At 38.2% G+C, this 17947-nt stretch overlaps 1 protein-coding gene across 4 annotated transcripts in view; it reads left to right on the forward strand.

The window, feature by feature from the left end:
- Positions 1–834: 834 nt before the first annotated feature.
- LOC125080849 (uncharacterized) overlaps positions 835–17947 on the forward strand; it is a 117858-nt gene continuing 100745 nt past the window's right edge. The window contains exons 1-3 of one of the 4 annotated variants that reach the window (XM_047694995.1): positions 835–960; positions 1968–2016; positions 11795–11888. In XM_047694995.1, coding sequence (XP_047550951.1) covers positions 928–960; positions 1968–2016; positions 11795–11888 — 176 coding nt within the window. In that variant the 5' untranslated portion in view covers positions 835–927. Of the gene's footprint in view, positions 961–1967; positions 2021–11794; positions 11989–17947 lie in introns of those variants that run through there. The other 3 variants (XR_007121510.1, XR_007121512.1, XR_007121511.1) reach the window with 3 other exon arrangements.

Below are 17947 nucleotides of genomic sequence, written 5' to 3' on the forward strand. Positions count from 1 at the left end.
TTAAGATTTTATTTATTTGACAGAGAGAGAAATCACAAGTAGGCAGAGAGGCAAGCAGAGAAGAGGGTGGGTGGGAAGCAGTTTCCCTGCTGAGCAGAGAGCCCGATGCGGGGCTCTATCCCAGGACCCTGAGATCATGACCTGAGCCGAAGGCAGTGGTTTAACCCACTGAGACACCCAGGTGCCCCAATTTAAATATTTCTAAAGCCTGAAAAGAAAACAGAAGATCACCAGTGCTGTATCAGTTAAAGAACCTTCCTATTCTCTTACCCCTATGATTGCCCCAAACCTCAACTCTAAAGGATCTTAGTGTGCAATATGGGGGATGAAGATGGGAAACAAGAAATTTTGATTATTCCCACTGTCTTAACTCCCATATAGGATTTTATGATGAGATTAACATTTTACAATTCTATGGCCATGAGCATTTTAGTTATTAAGTCAGCCTCTCTGTCATGTGTTGTAACTGGATACAGTTTAATTTACCCACTAAGGAAGAGAAAACTCAGGGGACCTGCCTGAGTTTTCATTTAGAGATGTAAAAGAAGAAATGATTCTATGGATCAATATCTTTATTTTTTTCCCAAATAACAGAAGCATTTGAGAAGACTGGATCCCCCCTGAACAAGTTTTTGTTTTAAATGTTTTAATATCATTACCTGCTCTCTTGTAGAGTTTTGTGACTAATTCTGACTAATGGGCTGTGAGTACAACTGGTGACTGATACTGACAAATGATTGATAGACGATAATTGACAGAGAGATGATGTAGAAAAGAGCAAATAAGCTTCCCATGTGCTCTCTTCCCCAACCACAGCCTCTCAAGAGGCTACATCTTTCAGGTATATGACTACATGAGGGGGACCCCATTAGCCTGCATCCCTTAGTGATGAAATGGTGCAGATTCTCCTAGTGACTGTTGTTGGTTATGGAGTTTGAGTGGGAAACAGATCTTGCTATGGTAAGCTATGGAGCTTTGGGGGTTAACTGTTATCATAATGTATCCTAGACTATTCTAAATAATACATCCACAAATTGATCATTTTCTTTATACTCGCCATTCTATCTTTCATCTCCAATCTTCCATCTAGGGTTACTTTCCTTTTCTTTAAAGTATATCTATTCTTTGATGTAGGTTTATAGGTATTAACTTCTTAGTTTTCATTTGTCTGAAAGTATCTTTAGTTCTTTGTGCTTAAAGGATATTTTTGCTGAATATATAAATCTAGCTTGCCAATTATTTGCTCTCAGCATACTGAAGATACACCCTAACTACTTTCTGGCTTTGCTTGTTGGTAAGAAGTCAACTGCTCTCTTTTCCTTCTCTGAAGTTAATTTGTATTTTCTCTCTAGTTCTGCTCTTTGGTTTTCTTTTGGATGATTTTTTATTTTTATTTGGTTGTGCTTAGCTTTACTTTACTATTTTCTAGAAGTAGATTTCCCTTCACTTATTCTTCTTGAATTTTTCAGTTGGAATCTTTTATTATTTCTGGAAAATTAATATCATTTCTTTGGTCATCTTCTCAGTCATCACCTGTTCAATTATTTCCTCTACCTCATTTTTCTTTCCTCTCTTTCTGGAACTCCAATTAGATGTATATATAGCAATTTCCCACTTCATTGATCAACTGACTACTTCTAATCAATGTATGTTAATTGAGCATCAAGCATTTGTGCTAGAACCACTCATGTTTCACCGTAGGTGAAATCTTTATTTAAATCATGTACTCTCTTTGGCACATCTTAAATGAAATTTAAATAAAGAAATAAGACATTCAAGAAAAATATCTTTTTTCCTCCCACTGGTGTTCTTAATTTTACTGATCACATTTTTCATTTCTTAAAGATATAGTTCATTGCTTTTCAAATATCTTCAGGGCAAATATCCTTGCACTTATTTCCAAGTTTGTTTTTAATTTCTTTAGGCACACTGACAGCTATTTTAGCCATGCTTGTTTGTTTCTGCAGGCTCTTTCTCAGGATAATTTATTTTCTTGCACGCTGGTGAATTCTGAAGGTGAGTACATATTTGGTTGATCTTTTCATACAGAAAACCTATTTGACTAAATTAAAGATGCTTCCATCCTGATGGTATTTGTGTTTGCATTTGCCGGAGCCGGGGAACATGCCTCATCTGGAGCCACTTCAGCCCCTCTACCATCGCTGGTTCAATCTCAGAATTTTAGGTTTGGTGTTTTCAACTAATCAGCATTTGCCTTCAGGGCAACCTGGCTTTTTGCTTGTTCTCAAAACTTCCCTCTCTGATTTCAGCTCCTACGTTGTGATGAATCGGTTGGCACTTAGCCAACTTCTCTTACTTCTTATGAAAAATAAAAATTATGTTTTATCCAGGATCTAGCTGTTTTATAGCAAGAGGTTCCTTAAAAGCATCTACTCCTCCATACTGTTTGAAGAGGTACTTCTAGTAATTTTGTGATAAAAAAATAATTATTTAACCATATAGCTTTGATCATCTGGAGTGTATGCTGGTGTGAAGTTCTGCTTCGACTCGAGCGATCCAGCTTTCCATCCTTCTCCCCTGTCTCTGTATGTCACTAACATCTCACACTTCTCCCTATATCAGCACATGCCATTTGCAAATGTGTTTGATACATAGATTCTAGAAGGTTACTGCACACCTTTTTCTTTGTGCTTCCCTAACCAATAGCTTGTGTTGCACATGTAGATTTATTTGTAACACTCCGACATAAATGAGATTCGCACTCTAAACTGATGAGAGCATTTTTAATGAACCATTGCGGTTGCTGTCAGGAAAACTCTTTTCTAAACCCCATAAAAGCTTGTTGTTATGTATGTGCATGTATTTGTAAATCATGAAAATATTCCAGAATTCCAAGAAGTATCAATGATATGGGACTTATACCTGACAAACTGAGACACTTTGAAACCTAATAATTTGCCAGAGCTGAGGTCTGGCACACATTGTATCAGATTTGTGGTAATTGTTAGGGCTATTTTTGGAGTTCATTTGGTGCCTAAATAGGAATGCATAGAGCCCTATTTGGGGCATATTTTATAACTGTTTCATAGTATTCAGCACTATTAAGATTGCTGGGTGGTTATTTCCCCATTTCCCATCATCATAGTATTTGAGGGAAATGTTTCACTTTTTAAGGAACACTTTTAAAAACTGTTTGAAATTCAACACGTCAGCTCCATGAAAATTCTCTGAATAGATGCAGACTGCACTCTTGCCAGATAAAACCTGCCAAGTGGTCTTGGTCTCCGCCCATCACTTCCTCTCCCTCTCCCTTCCCCATCTCCCCTAGCTTGGCCCACTGACTTCACTACCTGCCAACTCAACCCATCTCCAGCCTCTAGGCAGTTCTAATTTGAGGCATTACAACAGTGTCTCTGCTTCAAATGATTAAGGACACAGTGCTCAATGCTGACTCCTGTACTGCAAAGTGGTGCCTTGGATCATCTTAATTGTCAACTTAACTAGTGTATGAAAGATGAAAACTTAGGGTCTACCTTTTTCTCCAAGTAACAGCTCATTCTTCTCTCTTCTTGGATCCTGTAGGATCGCTATTTAACATTGATGGGTCCCTTTCCTTGGCAAAGGCTTTAGTTTCTCCATCTAAGAAATTTGAAACCATACATTTCTCTTAAATTCATTTATTTGCCTTACAGTTTCTAAATCACATTTCACTAATAAGAGAAGCTTCCCAGAACCCCGCTAAGAACTGGTCCCTGCTTCCTGAGGACAGATTTCTCTAAATGATGGGACTCCTTGGATTTCTGAGCATTGCTGAGCATTATTCCTGGTGCCAAGCTCCTTTAACCTGCCCAGGATACCTGTATTATTTGTCTGGGAACCATCGTGCCAACTCTTTACTGAACTCGAGACCAGAGTTTGCTGAACACCTTAGGCACTGAATCTTTGTCACTTCAGAGGGTGGATGAATTACCAGGATCTAGCTCCTCCTCCTAGCCACTTCACCTTTATCTTTTTGCTCTACTTCTTTGAGGAATATAATATCAGACTTATCTCTGCGACACAATGAAGAAAACAATTTTCTAAAAAATGAGAACTGAAAAAGTAGGGAATTTTTTTACCTGCTCCCATATATCATATATTAATCCTGTTTTGATATATTAAGTACCTTGATGCCTTTCTTCTTGAAAAAATTACGTTAGGTGAAGGAGAATTCAGAGAACATTTTGTAAACTATGTTTGTAGGTAAGGAAATGTAGACTTGCTATTTTATGTATTTGTTTTTTTTTTAATTTTTAAAAAAGATTTTATTTATTTATTTGATAGAGATCACAAGTAGTCAGAGAGGCAGGCAGAGAGAGAGGAGGAAGCAGGTTCCCCACTGAGCAAAGAGCCCGATGGGGGGCTCCATCCCAGGACCCTGAGACCATGACCTGAGCCAAAGGCAGAGGCTTTAACCCACTGAGCCACCTGGGTGCCCCTAGACTTGCTATTTTAAAGTGGCTTGCCAAAGATCACATAGAAAGAAACTAATTCTTGCTGTCTTACCTGAATGAAGTTTAGAGAGACTGATTGAGTTTTATATACCTTAGACTTTATTTACCAATGAGCCGCAGCCTCTTTATTTCAAAGCTCAGCTGACTGATATCTGAAGGATTCCAGTAGCCTTTAAATTTCAAGGAATAGACCACTGAGTTAAATCAATAATGGAAACAAGCTTCAGAGAGATTTTCAGTTTTATAGCATTGTTTCAAAACCAAGCGAATCCATCAGCTTTTAGACTCACAAACTAGTAGTGACTGAGACAGTGTCAGTAGGGGGCAGCCAGCTACTAAAATTTAGAACACGCTTCTTCCTGGCTTTTCTATTTATCCTAAACTTTCCAAAGCAGATTTTATAAAATACTTCTGTGTCTGGTGCAGTAGTGATACTTTTTGATTAAAAAGAGTAAGAATTTGTTCAATTTCTACTATTCCAGTTCCAACTATTCCAGTGCTGACTGGTGTGCTGAAAACCATTTCTGAGACTAATCACCCAGAGCTAGTGTCAGACTTCACAGATTTAAAGACAGGGTCCTCACCAAGACTGTCCCCACTTTACATGCCCGCCACAACTTCAGTGGGGTCTCTAAGCAACTCATATTTCTGACCGACTGGGTGTAAAGTTGGTGGTTCCCATAATCCCCTCAGGTTTGAGAGTTTACGAGAATGATTCATAGAAGTCAGGAAAGTGCTTCCTTATGATTACAGTTTTATTGCAAAGGGTAAAATCAGGAGGACCAGCCAACTGAAAAGATGCGTAAGGCAAGGTCTGGGAGGGACTGTAGATCTTCTGTATCCTTCCTTTGGAATCAAGGCTTTTTAGTCTTCTGGCAAGCCATGTATTCATCAACCAGAAAGTTCTACTGAGCTTTTGCTTCCAGAGTTTTTATTGGAGTTTCATTACATAGGTGTGGCTGATTGAATTGTCTACCACATCCTTGAACTCAATCTTAAACCTCCTTTGTCTCTCCTTGGGAGATCAGGTTCATATCATATTTTGGCTCACAGCCCCAACCTTCTAACCATGTGATTAGTTTTTTCAACAAAAACAGTCCCCATCCTGAAGCTATCCAAAGGTGAACCCTGAATTACTTAATTAGCATAACAATGATACCTCCAAAACTTAGGAGATCCAAAGATTTAGAGTTTCCTTCCCAGGAACCAGGAACAAAGGTTGGTCAAATTCTTTATCACAACAAACTCATGGGGGCACCTGGGTGGCTCAGTCAGTTAAGCATCTACCTTTGGCTCAGGTCATGATCCCTGGATCCTAGGATCAAGCCCCACATTGGGTTCCCTGCTCAGTGGAGAACCTGTTTCTCCCTCTGCCTGCTGCTCCTCCTCCTTGTGTTCTCTTTCTCTGACAAAAAATACACACACACACACATATAATATAAATATAATTATTTACATATGTCTATAAATACATATATAAATACAATTCTTTACATATGTGTGTGTGTGTGTGTATGTGTGTGTGTGTGTGTGTGTGTGTGTGTGTAATTCTTTTATCAGAAATGGCCAAGCCCATGGTATCAAAGTGGGGTAAGGCCGTTTACTGCACAGGGTGCTGGCACCTACAGATGGCAACTGGGTTAAACATTTCAGAGCCTCAGGGAAAAGTTGACTGAATGTACCCCACAAGAGGAGGGCACTAGAGTCTGTATTCCCACATTCATAAATGAAAGCTGTGCAAATTCGATTCTCCTGTGTAAGGTTGCATGCAGGTAATAACAGTTTCATGAATGGTGAAGAGAGAAGCAAAGAATCCTAAATGATTAGGAGCTAGACAAATGATGGATATTAGTAACAGTTCTGAAAATGTGAAGTCCCTGAAGAGATATAAAATAAGCTTCTGATTTGTGGATCCTTAGGAGCTGAGTCAAACCTATTTAAGTACTGCCCAAGCAGAAAGGAGAAATGGGAGAGAGAAAGAAAAATAAATCCATGGAAAGGAAACATACCAACAAAAATGACAAAGCACCTGAGGACATCCAACCCATGATATGGATTGTCCCCCCCCCTGCAAACAAACAAACACATGAACACAGCAACAGTAAAAGAAAAGAAAAAAAAATCATTTCTGAAAATACAGAAGGAATTAAATAAATCTAGGAAGTACTTTAAATATATAAGTTTAAAATTCTTGAAGAAATATCCATCAAACCAAAGAAGGGAATACTGAAACAAAAACAGGTACTTGTGAATGAACGATCCATAATACACATCATTCTTGAGACAGCTGAAGAGAAAAATTCTTACAGAGAACTTTGAAAGTCATGTATAATATAGCTTAAGCAGATAAAGAAATGGAGTTCTGAGAAATAGAACATAGATTTAGATGCTCTAGTAAAATCTAAGAGAGAGAGAAAAGCCAACACTTTCCCAAACTGAAGGGTGACATTAATCCTTACACTCAAGGAGTACCTTAAATGCCATGTTTAACAAATAAACAAAAAATCACTTCGATTGGATAGATTGGATCTTATGTAATTAAGATGACAAAAATCTGTATCCAGCTAAACTGTTAAACAAAAACAATGGTGAAAAAACCATATTTTTGTACATTTAAAGACAAAAATATATTATTTTTCCACAAAATATCATTAAACTTTCTCTAAAGGGCATTATTGAGCAAGAGAAAATAATGAACTCAGAAGGAAAAAATGTGATGCAAGGAAAAATGTTTAGCAAAGACATTCATTAAAAACATATTGGAAAATTGAAATAAATAATTTCTGCAAATGTATTTTTTTGGTATATTTAGAAATAAAGAACTAGGGGTGCCTGGATGGCTCAGTGGGTTGGGCCTCTGCCTTCTGCTCAGGTCATGACCTCAGGGTCCTGGGATGCAGCCCCGCCTCCTGCATCCAGCTCTCTGCTCAGCCCGGAGTTTGCTTCCCCCTCTCTCTCTGCCTGCTTCTCTGCCTGCTTGTGATCTCTCTCTCTCTGTGTCAAATAAATAAATAAAATCTTTAAAAAAAAAAGAACATTCTAGATAACAATCTATCTACTTATCAATTTCTTTTAAAGCTTTTATTATTTGTCTGAGAGAGAGAGTACAAGGAGGGAAGCAACAGGCAGAGGGAGAGACAGGTTCCCTGCTGAGTAAGGAGCCTGTTGTGGGACTCCATCCCAGGATCCTGGCCTGAGCAGGAGGTAGACGCTTAACTGACTGAACCACCCAGGTGTCCCTTATCAATCTATTTGATTAAACATTTAATGAGATGAATCTCTGAAGATTTATACTTCACACAAAGGAAAATAATTTCAAAACTTTGAAAGCAAACTGAAACAGAATGGGGGATTATTACCTTTTAACTTTTGCATAGTAGTCTGATTTGCGACTGAATTTCTAGGCCCATGAAATTTTTGTTGCTACATGCTTTGCAATTGTTGCTTTTAAAATTTTCTTTTAAATACCAGATTATTAATCTAACTCTTAATTGCCAAAACCAATATTTAGTTGCCAAATTGCCTTTGGTAACTGTTCAAATTGATAATTTAATTCTTAGGTTATTGTGTTGAACTTTCCCTTAGTAATTACACTAATAGTAATTACACTAATACTAATAGTTGAAACTATTTGGCTATTTTTTAGGAAAATTAACTGGTAGCTCTTTGATATATTCTGTGGCATGAGAGTCTACCTTGCAAAAATCGAATTTATATTGCCAAACTTTCTTCTAATTCATAGTTTTTCACATTTAGAATAAAATAAAACTAAGATTTAAAAGTTGAATGAATATTTAGTTCCCAGAATTGTACATCTTCCAATGCCATACAGTGAAAATGAGAAATTGATTATATAAATCATATGTCTTTTTCTCCTTACCTAATTTGTTCCTCATCACATTAATATTTTCAATATATGTACATAAAACTTTGATTTATTAAGTTGAGAACAACAGAGGTCATTGAGTCATTTATGTTCATCTGTAACCTGAATATACCCAAATCTGAGGTGTCAACAGGTCACAGAAAATATTTTGTTGTTGTTGTTGAGGTATGTGAAGGACATAACTAGTCTGTTGAATCAGAATGTAATTTAGACAGTATCTAGCAAATTCTATGGATCTTTTTCTCTCTCTGCACTTAAATGCTATTTCAGTGAAAACACAAGATCTGGACGAATTGATAATGTTTCCGTGTTAATCAATCAAATGGATCCCTTCTCCATTACGTAAATTGATTGCCCAGCTGTTCTAAAACTCTGAGCAGAAACCCTCTAATATTACTATGCCATCCCACAGAAGAATGTCTTTGTATTGTTCAACTTAATATTGAGCAGTGGCATGACCTCTAAGATGGGGTACTTGCTGCTGGGTCTGTTGGGGTGCTTCCCGGGGTGAGAGGCAGCGAAAGCCTCGGAGTGGTCTGCAACAGAAGAGTGAAAGGCATCTGCTTCCTAGGTGTTCCTCTTGTCATTTCATTCTGAATGGCAATCCAATTACCACTTCTAATTAAGATGCCATCACAGGGGCGCCTGGGTGGCTCAGCGGGTTAAAGCCTCTGCCTTTGGCTCAGGTCATGATCCCAGGGTCCTGGGATCAAGCCCCGCATCGGGCTCTCTGCTCAGCAGGGAGCCTGCTTCCCTTCCTCTCTCTCTGTCTGTCTCTCTGCCTACTTGTGATCTCTGTTTGTCAAATAAATAAATAAAAGATCTTTAAAAAAAAAAAAAAGATGCCATCACCCATGGCAATTGGACTAGAGCAAATTGTATTCCTGGGAGTTGTCTTGTGCAAAGGTTGCGGTGTAAAGAAAAGAGAAGCAGCTTTTTATTATTTGCTTCAAGTGTGACAACTCAGTGAAAGGACACAGAGATGGTATTGGCCTTTCCTGAGACCACAGTTTTTGCTCTCATGACACTTGTGACACTGAGATATTTTCTTTGTTCTCAAATTCCAGGAAGGCAGATATAGAATAAATCATATGTTATAAGCCCCAAACGATTAAAGCTCACTAGAAAATTCCTGGATTGCCGAATACATTAATGTTGTAGCATGAAAGACTTAAATAATATTGTTATGTTGTAGAATAAGACGGTTAAAGAACGTTTCCAGGATACTAATTTCGAGTGGGCTGTGGAGGACAAATTGGGAAGTGGAGAGACTGGCATCAAGGAGGTAAGGCAGGAAACTGTAGGAATTTTTGCTGTGCAATGAGGCTTATGGTTATGAAACTTAGGCTGAGAAAAGGAATTTAGTGATGATCTATCGAAATCCTCACTCTGTGGATAAGAAGTGAGTGTCAGAGAAGTTGACTTGACCAAAATTACTGAATCCAAATTTCCTAACACCACTTTGGTCCAGTATGTATTTTTATTGTAAACTTCTAAAATTAATTTCTGAGAATTAACAGAATCACCAAACTCTAACATTTCATTGCCTTGGAACTGGTGAGAGAAAGACTTTTATATTGAAGCAACTGTTTGTTTTTCTCCCAGGGGAAAAAAAGAAAAGAAAAGAATAAGAAGGAAAGTCTGGATTAGGGATTAGGAATTAGGCCACTTGGGTTGAATCTGATTTTGCCAAATTCTTGATATTTGACAGAGATTTTACCATGATTTACCGTGAAGTTAACAAAATTTAAGCTTCAGGATTATCACGTCCACATGAAATAGAAAGAGGGAACTTGGCAATGTGTTCATGTATTTGATAATATTTATACAGTAAAATATTTAAACACAGTACCAGAGTCTCTAACCATTCCAACCTCCACTCGGTCTACTTTCTACTTTCCCTTATGCTGGTGGCATTGGAGTGACCACAGGCTTGATGACACATTTAAGTTTAATGGGATTATATCTATATGGTTTGTGGCCCCATTGTGTATAAGTATTTTTTAGCTGTGTATGTGAAGGAATAGCTTCCAAGAGTTCTTCTCTATCCCCAACGAAACAACGGACTCAGTGACATCAACAATAGGGAGGTTTTAAGTGCTATCAATTCAGTTCTTAAAAATAGTCAACAGATGTTGATATGCTCTAAAATATTACAGCTTATATTTCATGACTTTAAAATTTTATGTCTCATGTGTAAAAGAAACTTGATAGTAGATTCTTCAAATTTGACAGCAATCTTAAAAATTTACATGATAAAAAAAATTTACATGACATGAATTGTGAAGCTAAACCATCAATAATAAATAACAAATACATTTCTATCAACCAGGCTAGAGGAAGACTGAATTACCTCCCTAGTCACTCTGTTGAAAATGATTTTGCAGGGCGCCTGGGTGGCTCAGTGGGTTAAGCCGCTGCCTTCGGCTCAGGTCATGATCTCAGGGTCCTGGGATCGAGTCCCGCATCGGGCTCTCTGCTCATCAGGGAGCCTGCTTCCCTCTCTCTCTCTGCCTGCCTCTCTACTTGTGATCTCTCTCTGTCAAATAAATAAATAAAATCTTTAAAAAAAAAAAAAGAAAGAAAATGATTTTGCAAAATTGATGCATATGAGGAGGTAATCAAAGGGCATGTATCTTAAAATGCAACCTAGAAGTGTATAAGGGAGTTAATTAATAAAAATGTTATTTAACTTTTTTAGATTTTGTGACATTTGTGTTGTCAGCTTTTTAAAATTTGTGATTTTCGTATCTTCTCACCAAAACATGTATATTTGTTTTAGGACCCAATTTTGTATTGTTTTCCCTAAGAAAGCATCCCCAAATTGTATATGATTAAGGTCACACAAAGCCTGGATGTCTCCTCATTAGTTGAGTCCTTAGGGATCCAGATAAAGAGAGTTCGAGAAATGGAGAAAAGGGATACTGGACGTCTCACCACATCACTTCCAGTAGTGTTCTTAGATATGGTGTATGTGATTAAACATGTACAAGGTTATCAATGGCCTACAAGAAGAAAATAATTCAACTTCTGTATGTATTTCTATATATAATTTAAAAATATTTATACACACATAATTTTGCATAGACTTATTGTTATAATTTTTTTTTTGTATCATTGTGTTCCCCTGTTTCTAATTTCATCTGCCAATTTCCTATTACAGGAGCTGCATCATTTAGAGTTTGATCAGGGAAGCAGAATGGCCATAAATGATATGCAAAAAGAGATGTTTTATAGTGATTAGACCTGCTGAAGCCTGTGGAGGTGCGTTATCTCTGCATAGAGCGCGCCTGCAGGTGAGGGAGGTCTGAAGGACAAGCGGTAAGGAAGAAAAGCTAGAAATAAAGCAGGGAAGAATAAGGAAACAGTGGAGACCAACTAGAATCTAGGAGGTCAATCCGGAACTCACATCTGCTATTTACTGCCTTTAACCGTGGCTATGTGTTTGATCTAGGAGCAAAACCCGGTGACCTTCCCCATGGAATTGCACAAGTGCCTGTCCCAGGAGTCAGAGAAACTCAAGAGCAGATTCCATGGAGTCGAAGTAGGTGCATATCTGGCAGCTGCCCCAGGCCTACAAGGGGAGCCATGTGCAATGCCACATGTAAGCGGTCATGGTATCCGGCCACCTATCCAGATTTTCAGAAGGTAATGGCTAGTGCTTCCTTTTTGGCTTTCAAATCTTGGGCAAACTTGTCTTGTGGCCATCCCTAAGGTGTGACCATATGGGAAAGAGAATTCTGGGAAATGACTTGTATAGCTTATGAAAACTGACACATTTCTCCATTGACTAGAGATTTTTGAGTCCGTTTTTGTGACTCCTGGCCATTCTGATATGTTCCACAGGACTTAGCATCTTTTCATTTTTCTTTTCCTTTAAAAAAATTTTTGTTTGTTTGTTTGCCACTAAGAATGGACCAGCAAATACCCTTAACATACATCTTTATAAACAGATAGTTTTACTTCTATGGGATAAAGTCCCATGAGTGGGCTGACCTAAATAGTAAGCATATTTTTAATTTTAATAGATGTTAGAAGATCCCTTTCCAAAAGGGCTGTTGTAACTTAACATTTCTAACTGCAGTTATTTTTAGTTTATTGATTTTTCCTGCCAAGAAGAGAAATGATACCTTTTTAAATTTATAAAAATCCAATAGATGAAGGGGTTATCTCTTTTTAAATTTGTACTTCACCCTTTACTAGATATTTTAAGTATATTTTCATAACTGCTAGCTCTTTTCTTAATTGTTAATACATAATTTTGCTCACTTTTCCGTTTTTTTTTGGGGGGGGTTTCTGTCAATTTGTGCTATGCTATTTTTGATTGTATTGGGACTTATTATTATTATGAAGTTGTTTGTGGAACTAATTTAAGGTCTATTATATGATTATTGCTCTCCAGAGAAGATTTACGTTTGCTACTTCTAGGTATCTGGTGGCTCTGGTGATGCAGAATTGTGTCAATTCTATTTAAGGGACTGTAGTAATTCATTTCTCAGCTGCAGTCTACCCAAGGGCCTAATGACTTTTGATTTACATTTATCCTACGGTACAGTCTTTTGGTCCTTCCCTCTGAATCTTAAAGCTTTTGAATCTAATTTTGATGCCTCTGTCCTAAGAAGGTCTTCAAAAGGTATAATTCAGTCTCCTGTCCTCTCTGACATTTCTTTTGGAATCCACAAGGGACGATGAGATCCAAATTTCTGGGCTTATTTTCCTAAGTCTCAAGGTAATGCTTCACTTTTTGAATTTAAATTTAAATTTATTATAATTTGAGAGAGAGAAAGCATAGAGAGAGTGTGAAAGAGAGAGAGCACAAACAGGGGTGAGGAGTAGAGGGAGAGGGACAAGCAGACTCCCTGCTGAGCAGGGAGCCCAATACGGGGATTGATCCCGGGACCCTGAGATCATGACCTAAGCCAAAGGCAGACGCTTAACTACTGAGCTCCCCTGGCACCCCTGCTTTCCTTTTTTTTTTTTTTTTTTAATGCTTCCAGCCTTTTGAGGGGGTTTAAGAAAATATAATGAGCTTTTTCACTCTGAGTTTGGGTCAAATTACTCAATCCACCATTATCAGAACCTGATACCTGAATCTGAAATCATAATGTCACTCATGCTTCGAATGGAAGCATTATCGATAGCATTGGGGTTTCTGAGTGGATCTTGAAAAAAATGGCCTCCCTCTCCTTCATCTGGGATTAACAACAAGTTGAGAAGTAAGAGTCAAAACTACAGTGTTCAAGATAACACTCTTAACTCTCTTATTAATAACAGAGTCAAAGTTGAACAGAGAGCTTCGCATGACAGTCAACTTGGCCCATTAACTGAAACCCAGAATCAGGCAGACCCACCCTGCCAGTGACCAGAAGCCTCATGTAGCCATCTGACCATCTGGCTGAGCAGGGAACAAGTTCAGCTTTCCACACTCAGGCCTGCTTTGTAGTCAGAAGTCTGTCACCTGCTGGGGTGAGCAAAGGAATATGAAAGTGCTTAGGGAAAATCCCTCCTTGCGGACCCCGGAAACAGAAAAGGCATTCCTTCTAAAAAAGTAATTACAGAGGGCGCCTGGGTGGCTCAGTGGGTTGAGCCTTTGCCTTCGGCTCAGGTCATGATCTCAGGGTCCTGGGATTGAGCCCCGCATCGGGCTCTCTGCTCAGTGGGGAGCCTGCTTCCCCCTCTCTCTCTGCTTGCCTCTCTGCCTACTTGTGATCTCTCTCTCTCTCTCCCTCTGTCAAATAAATAAATAAATAATTTGAAAAAAAGTAATTGCAGAATTTAATTTTATTAATCTGTATATTTATATATGGCTTAGTATAAAGAGCTTTTAAGCTTTCGAAGGGTTGAATGTTCTTAAATGCTGAATATACCAAGACTGAGTAGCTGAACTTTTAAAATTGTGTGACTTTGGACAAATCACTTGCGTTCTTCCGGATAATGTTTCTTCCTTAGGGCAAAAGAGATCAGAGTCTCTTTTGAGCTAATTTCTTTTAAAAGCTAAGTGAGATGGTGTATTTAAAGTACTGTACACATATAAGGAAGTTCTCTTAGCGCTATTTTCTCTGTGTGTGTGTGTTTGGTGTTTCCAGTGCTTTCTGAGGGCTCATCCTTATTGGGATGTTTGTTTGTCTGCCCTCTGCCCTCCTGTCAGTGCTTCAGGGGCCCCCTTCATCTTTTCTTAGCAGAGCACACACAGTCATTTCCATGCAGCAGAGGCTCTCACACCTTTATTGCCTGGCTTTTTACTTTTTCCCCAAGCACAGATGAATGGCAGGTCTTATAGATCTTCTCTAACTTACTATTTTGTTTCTGGTGAAAAACACTTTTCCATTTGAAAACTTCTCCCAAACCCTGAAGGTCACTCCCTTCTATCAAAATATATTCTTTAGTTCTCTCACATGGTAGCTTATTAAATCACACCCCCGCTCTAGGTGCTCACATGGAGAAAGATCTGCCAGCTTTTATTTTCTCTAGTATAAATCTCAGGCTTTATCAAGATAGAAGCAGAGAATGCCTGAATATATAATATAATAAAATGTAATATAATATTGGTATGATATAATATTGATATAAAAACATAATTATGATATGCTATGACACAATATAATATACTACAATACAATTTTGTGCTACCTCTTGCTCCAACAAAACCCCAAATTTCCAGTTTATATTTCTATAAATGTCACAATTGTGAAACATGATTGAGAATTCTACTGGGTTACATGTAGTAGAGATGGTTTTTTTCCCTAGGAAATTATTTTGTCATTACAGTCTAAGACTTTAATAGAAAGCTTTTATATATTAGTTCTCTTTGCTTATACATTTTGGAGAGAAGAAATAGAAAATACAAGTATACCTTCTTAAAAATCCTATTACTTAGAGTTAAAATATTTTCTTTGAAACTCCTAATGCTAAATTCAGTTCCATTATTTACATTGGCTAATGAGATATTTTGCACAGCTGGCTTATGAAAAAGATACGGAAAATACTCAATTTTTCCTTAAAGTCTGTTAAGTATCATCTAAAAATCATCTTTTGGGCAAGCTCCTCCTCTTCCAACCCATCCTTGCCTGTTGTGAACTTTATTCCTTCTTTCTTTAACAGCTGCCTGAGGTCTAAGGCCTTTTCCACTGCAGAGATATACCCATGTCATTCTGGGATCCTGGCCATCCTTCCACTGTGCCTCCCGCTAGCATCTACATCCACTCAGATCTGAGAATGCTCTCCCCCTCCTAACTAGAAATGCCCTCCTCACCTAGCTAGAGTGGATTAGTTTCTCACTGAGTGTCTCCCAGAATTCACTAATTCTCTGTTAGCAAAAGGAGTTCTGACCTTGGGTTTTGGAAATGCTCTCCATTGATAATTCTTCTTCCAAAATGAACAAGTCTGCTGGAAGTCATTTAGATGAGGGTTGCCTAGGGTTTCCCCCTGCTGGCTAGTGTGCATTTTTCTCTGCTGAATATATGAGCTCTCCTCTTAATTTTTATTCTCTGAACCATTTGTTCCTCTTAGAGGCTGCCTGGTGCCAAATATCATGGTTCTCTACAGAGTAAATGTTGTTTGGACAAATGGATGTAAACTGTAGTTTAAAATAAAACAAGCACAGCACCTGTGCCTCCTGATAGGCCTGACATCAGGGAACATTAGCCTAATTTTTGCAATTGTTTCCTGGCAGCACGGGGATGAATTTTTCACCTTTATGTCTGCATTGCATGGACAAGATCTGCACTTGTGTCTCTGGTATTTCACTTGATAGATCATAGTTGGTATGTCATTTGAGACTGTCCATATATCATAGAAGTATAAAAAAGTGATAGAGAAAACTCCCCCTGCCAGAACCCTGCTTTGTTATTAAAAATGTATATATAGGGGCGCCTGGGTGGCTCAGTGGGTTAAAGCCTCTGCCTTCGGCTGAGGTCATGATCCCAAGGTCCTGGGATCAAGCCCCGCATCGGGCTCTCTGCTCAGCAGGGAGCCTGCTTCCTCCTCTCTCTCTGCCTGCCTCTCTGCCTACTTGTGATCTCTCTCTGTGTAAAAAAAAAAAAATATATATATATATATATATATACATATGTATATATATATGCGTGTGTATATATATATATATATACACACACACACAATACACACACACACACACGAAGATTTCGTAGATGTTTTACACTTTTAGAGTAACCTTTCCCTGTAATTGATGAATTCTATTCAGAAGTGATCTCAATTTCCATATAGAGCCTTTCATGGCTCTCGGGGCTTTCGGATTTAAAGTTGTATATCCTATGATCTGCCATTTATTTTCTATATGTCTGTTCTTCACATTTCTCCAGTATTAATCCTCTTTGAAAGGATTAGAGCATATACGCTGTTAATACCAGGCCTCCTATGAAAACTGTTGAAGCTTAAGGAAAATTATTTCATTAATCCATGAGTTTTACATTATGTTTAGCAGCAACAAATATGGGTGTCTCCAGAGCTCCAGAAAACACGAAGTTTAAAGCAGAAAGCAGTTGTAGATTATCTCTTCATTATAAAATAATGAAGAATGTAAATCTACCAGTCTGCAAGTTTTATTTTAGCCAGTAATCTTTTTTTTTTTTTTTTAATGTGTGCTGCCAACTAGTAAGACACTAAGTAGGAGTATCCTGTATTCTCTATGTCAGAGGTGTTAATAAAATGACCACAGTGTGCTGCAGAATAAGGAGAAGGTTTAGATGTTGCTGTTCTTCAACGAAAAGCCTTGAAGTGTACTTTTCTCTCTTTATTCTTCGCTGTCATTAGTTTCATTTCGTTCAGTTTTAGAGCTGGAAGTTCTAAGCTGCCGACAGGAGTAGCTTCAAGGGCCCTGAAGTTCATCTGTTCACCTTCCACTCTCTACATTGAGTAAACTGAGGTCTAGGTTTGTGACTCAGCCAGGATCTCTAAGTTGTTAAAGGCAGAACTTGATGCTTGGGTATTTGACCGATAAAATAGTGCACTGTCCACTAACTCTCAGTGTGTCCCTGTGGCTTATTCTCTCTTTCTATTTTTAGACATACAATCTGGCTCTGCTATGATGAAGGAGAAAGAAAGAAAAACAAAATCAGAAATATCAAGGTTCAGACATGACAGTTTTAGTTTTGAAAAAGTACAGACCAGGAAGCACAGTCTATATAGATAGAGGCAAATGTTGTAGAATTTTAAAATGCAGTCTTTTTTTTTTTTTTTCTTCAAGATTTTATTTATTTGAGAGAGAGAGAGAGCACAAGCCAGTGGAGGGGCAGAGAGAGGGAGAAGCAGGCTCCCTGCTCAGAAGGGAGCTAGATTCCAGACTCCATCCTAGGACCCTTGGATCTTGATCTGAGCTGAAGGCAGTTGCCTAACCGACTGAGCCACCCAGGCGCTTTAAAATGTAGTCTTCTAATTGTTTATGTTCTCTGAGTCAAAATGAAAATTCTAGATTGGACTTTAAGTCTATGTTATAGTTTTGGAATATAGGTGAGGTTTGGTGAGATGACAGCCAAAAAAGAACTCTTGAGATTTCTTTGGTGGAAAACGGTGGTTTTATGAGAGCACCGGGACAGGACCCATGGGCAGAAAGAGCTTGCTGCACTGGGGTTGTGAGGGGTAGCTGATT

This window comes from Lutra lutra, chromosome 11 (assembly GCF_902655055.1).
Source record: "Lutra lutra chromosome 11, mLutLut1.2, whole genome shotgun sequence".
Taxonomy (NCBI): Eukaryota; Metazoa; Chordata; class Mammalia; order Carnivora; family Mustelidae; genus Lutra; species Lutra lutra.